This window comes from Pavona decussata, unplaced genomic scaffold, assembly GCF_977016875.1.
Source record: "Pavona decussata unplaced genomic scaffold, jaPavDecu1.1 SCAFFOLD_31, whole genome shotgun sequence".
Taxonomy (NCBI): Eukaryota; Metazoa; Cnidaria; class Anthozoa; order Scleractinia; family Agariciidae; genus Pavona; species Pavona decussata.
Window position 1 is genome coordinate 899,049 of NW_028145454.1, and position 4,982 is coordinate 904,030.

A 4,982-nucleotide genomic window follows, 5' to 3' on the forward strand; every position below is an offset into this window, starting at 1 on the left:
GTGTAACCTGTGTGCCTAAGATTTGTACTAAAAACGAACATGTCAGAATCCTGTGACTTTAACGGCGTCTTCTGGGTCATCACCAATCAGAACGAACCACATCATCTTACTACAGGGAAACTGTACATTACTTCTCGAGTTTTTCGAAATTGACAGGTTGTACGACTTGTTAGCTACCATCGCAATCGATAAACTGAAGACAAGCATGGTACTATGTGGAATTCGAGACGAAATCGCGCACAATTAATAAGGATAACCGACCCGGGTCAACAATGTCAAAAACACCACTTCCAAGAATTTGCCTTTATTTATTCTTACCTCAAGGATATACCTTAACCTTAAATGCCAATATATTGCATTCTAAAATTATAAGAAATATAGTTAAGAAAATATAAACGAAGTAGAAACATTCCGTAAATTTAGGGGCATTAAAAACGAAGAAATACTCACTTCAATTTCTCTAGTCGATCCGAAAAGTCGAGCAGAGCAGAGAAGCGCGTTGCATTGTGGTGTCCACAAAATTAAGCATAATGCCTTCTTTCCTTTGATCTTTGCGCGACCACAATTCTTTGCATTTTGCAAGAAAGCTGAAAGAAAGGCCCTATATGTAATTATTTGTGACGATTATAGTGAAGCCTTGCTCAGTCGTTTCAGGCTCCCTCGCTACGGCAGCAGTTACTTACATACCCCACAAAAGATGGCGTCTTAAGAGGCGAGTAAAAAGATCACCTGTTACAGTTTGATATAATCGTACAGTCTCTTCACCAAAACTGCAGCGGTAACAGGCAAAATATTTTCACCATTGTCTCTAGCCTCCCTCGCAGACGCTCTTTTGGCTAGTCACGCATTCTTTTCTTTGTGACAAGCCAAAAAAGCGTCTGCGAGGGAGGCTACCTTGACTCTAGCCTGATTCTTAGACGGTCCAGGTCGTTCGCGGCGGTTGTCACGCACTCAACCGCCGCGAACGACCTGGACCGTCTGAGAATCAGGCTACCTTGACTCTGCTTTCGCTTAAGTCGTCAACACGCCAGTCACTGTCGCCTCAAACAGTCCTTTTCAGGACTAGAGTAAGACTCACCCGAATGACCATGATTACTAAATTCTGATATTAAAACCGGCGTTTCTCACATTTGAACAACTGCAAAGCATATAAAAGCTTATCATGTAAAAGCTCATCATATAGATCAGTGATAAATACAGTGTGGGTAGATATTTGAGCCCCCAATTAAACATTTATGGTTTTACAGTTATTTACCGACAGCATCATTGGCTATAACGTTACTCGAACAGATCATAGTTCGTGATGCTGGTTTTCATTACTGACTGAGTTTGAGTTTGCGTCAGAGTCGTGATCAGTTTGTCCGATTTCGCGTATGATTCCATCCCTTACGATCAAGTGAAAACAAGATTGTCGGAGTCGCAAACAGAAAAGGAAGAAACAACCAGTCACAATGCCTGAGAAGGAGCATTGTGATTGATTGTAAGCAACGGAACCATCATGATATGTAAAGTCGCAAGAAAATGGAAACCTTTTAATTCTTGCGAATTCAGAGCCACCTTAAATTGTTGAAAAGTAAGGTGGTTCTGAGCCCTTACCTACATTTTTTTTATAAACTCATTCTTGAGTTATAATCACTTAAAGCTAAAATTCGGGCTGTTTCGGAAAGGTTGTATTGTTGCTATGGTAACCTTACAATTGGAGAGAGTGACCATAACTGGTTTGAATGAAAAAAAAAATCATTTGACTTATTTGATAGCTATAGCCGTGCGGAATATTTCAAGTTTGCTGAACTTTTGCTGTAGAATGTAAATATTCTATCTGTATCCACACAAAATTCTATAAGTATCCGCACAAAAAAACAAGACTCTCGCAAAAGGGTAAGTACAAAGTTTTGCAATCACGATAACGACTTTAAACAAAAATTCTATAGATTGGTATATAAATCATGTCACAACAACCCAGTCTTACAACAGACTTTTTCGCAAGTGTAAGTTAACAAACTTAATCATCCTTCAGATTCCAGTTTGGCGGCTATTTTTTCAGCAGCTTCCTTCAGCACTAACAATGCCACTTCTTCAACATTTTTCAAAAGCTGGGTTAGAGCATAATATGTGGAACCATACGACATACCACCCGCTATGGCCAGACCTATAAACGGAATATAACGAACGACTTCTTCAACGGCTGCCTCCAAAGCATAGGACGCCAGAAACCCACTTAGTTGCGCAGCAGTCGTCAGGCCAACTTTGATAACCCTCTCTTTAGTGGCAAGATGAAGCTTCGCAAATTCTGCCGACCCTATTTCAGGAAGACCAAGCTGGGATCTGTAAAAGCTGAGTTCCTTCAGGATCAGAGCGGCATCAACGGCAAAGGATAATCCGGGTAACGGAACAAGCGCGGCGGCAGCAGATGCTGAAGCAACCACCCATATACGCCCTCTGAGAACATCTACTTTTCTTTGAAAGATATCTTTTGACGACCGTGTTATCACCTTACCAAGAGCCAAGGTCAGGCTCTCTCGCTGATATCTCGTCAATGCATCTAGGATGGCCTGAGTTAGTCGGACAAAGTCCCATTTGTCAGGGTCATGATTGCTTATCAAAAATATATCCCTCTCATTACTCAGCAAGTCGGCCAGACTTTCTACATATTTGCGTCGGATTTTCTCTAGCATGGCACCCTCGTTAAACTCAAGATAAAAGCGCTTTCGTTTTGGGTTTCGTTCAGCACGAACACTTTCGTCGATTTTTGTGCGAATAAAGAAAAATTTCTTTTTAATCTCTCTAATTTTCTTAGCCAATTCCAAGTCGTTCTTGGTGAATCGGTCGGCTGTGAAGATGAGAAAGGTATTGTACTTCTCCAACTCTACTTTCTCGCAGTAGGTCTCCAGGTCAGGGTAGTTTGGGGTGCCTATGCCTGGTAAGTCCCAAAACTTAATGTTATGGTTGGTCGGATGATCATATGCAGTCGGCTCTGTAGTGCATTCGGTGATACCAACTTCAGCTGCCCCGTCAATGTCGTCAAGCACTCTGGAAACCAAAAGGCCTATTTTAGAAAGCATTGTATGTAGTTTGGGGTGCCTATACCTGGTAAATCCCAGACCTTAACGTTATGATTGGTCGGATGATCATATGCAGTCGGGTCTGTAATACATTCGGTGACGCTGACTTCAGCCACCCATTCAACATCCTCCTCTTTTTGTGCTGCAACTGATTTTGGTAACTGGTAAATTAGTCATTATAGCCTAGGCGTATAATATATAGCTGACACGAAATCGTAAAAAATAGCTAATTTATTTACACGTGTCGATTTGGCCCAATTCGGTAAAGAAAAGGAGTCAGCGGATAAAACTTCTCTCTAGGCTTCGAAAAGTCTTAAAGGTAGTAAAGTGAGCGAATTACACGTTCAAATAATGCCTTCCACGAGGAGACGTAGAGTACGCAGGGAATCCCTAACAAATGATGGCAATCTAGATTCTTTCTCCTCTGCAGAGGCCTAAATTTGCAGGTTTACGGATTTGCGATGACGAGCTCTGAAACTAAATATTTAGTGGTTCGCCAGTGTGTCACAAAAATCCAATTCATGTGGCAATATTAAACAATTTGGCTGTTTCATTAGATTTGTTGATCGCCGGAACTAAGATATATATGTTTATATATATATATATATATATATATCTTATTCGATGGTTTTACATATAATACGCGCGGATATTTTGCGAGTTGCGTAGTATTTTTCCGAGCCCCGAAGGGGCGAGGAAAAATACGAGCAATGAGCAAAATGTCCGCGAGTATTATATGTAAAACCATCGAATAAGAGATTTATTATTCCACTACAAAAAGATTTTGTTATTTTGGCTTCTCTGTTTTGGTAACAGTTTTCAAATACACCCGGCATCAACTGTCCATCGGTATATGGCGCGTACGAATGATGTAAACAACACAGAAAGCCAGTTAAATGTCTTTAATTTGATTAGATAAAATGAAAAGATAAATGACAAGTGATTGGCATGCTAAAAACTTGTTTTCGAGTCTGCATCGTTTCAAAAACTATTCTTCGTCCAGTCCGGACATTGTTGCTCCTTTTTTCTGCCTTTTCCGTCCGTATTCGCTCTGTTGTAAACCGGTCAAACCGGGACACTACAGTGTATTACGGTCTCATATTTTGCGCGTTCTCTTGACCTTATTTGGTGAAATGACATAATAGTGGAATAATAAATATACATATATATATATATATATATATATATATATATATATATATAATAATGAAATGCAAGAGATAGGTTATTCGGTCATTTATTCGCTACTCTGAGTTTCATGCTTCTTGTGAAGCAATCATCAGGCAACTGCCAGAAATAACGGTTACAATAAGAGAAATTTGAAAATACAGAACAATAGACAATAGATGCTACACTTCTTTGCGTGACGTGTCACGCAGCAACTGCACTCGGAAGACTTTTTCCTTCATCCCTATGGATGGAAATTGCAACGCAGAAAATGTCATCTACCAGGCTGAAGTCACCACTCCAACCACAAAGGAAACATACATCGGACTTTGTGACACTACTTTTAAATTAAGATTCAGAAACCATTTATGTTCATTTCGTAATGAGCGCTACAAACATGCTACCGCGCTTAGTAAGTATATCTGGAGCCTAAAAGATCAACAAATTGCGTATGAAATTAAATGGCGGCAAGTTAAACAAGCTAGGTCCTATTCGAATGTATCTAAGAGATGTAATTTGTGTTTGTGGGAGAAATTTTTCATATTATGCAGGCCGGAAATGTCATCTCTCAACAGCAGAAATGAACTCGCATCAGGTTGTAGACATGCTAGGAAATTTCTACTAAACAGTGTTCTTTTTTAGTTACTGATAACGATCCCGTGTGACACGTCACGCAAAGAAGTTAGCATCTATTGTCTATTGTTCTGTATTTTCAAATTTCTCTTATTGTAACCGTTATTTCTGGCAGTTGCC

At 39.9% G+C, this 4,982-nt stretch overlaps 1 protein-coding gene across 1 annotated transcript; it reads right to left on the minus strand.

Annotated features, from left to right (window-relative positions):
• Positions 1–1,896: 1,896 nt before the first annotated feature.
• LOC146484745 (interferon-inducible GTPase 5-like) lies at positions 1,897–3,092 on the minus strand. The gene has a single exon (XM_085104474.1). It carries the CDS (start codon positions 3,060–3,062, stop codon positions 2,007–2,009), a length of 1,056 nt encoding a protein of 351 aa, XP_084960600.1. The 5' UTR covers positions 3,063–3,092; the 3' UTR covers positions 1,897–2,006.
• Between the last annotated feature and the right edge of the window lie 1,890 nt (positions 3,093–4,982).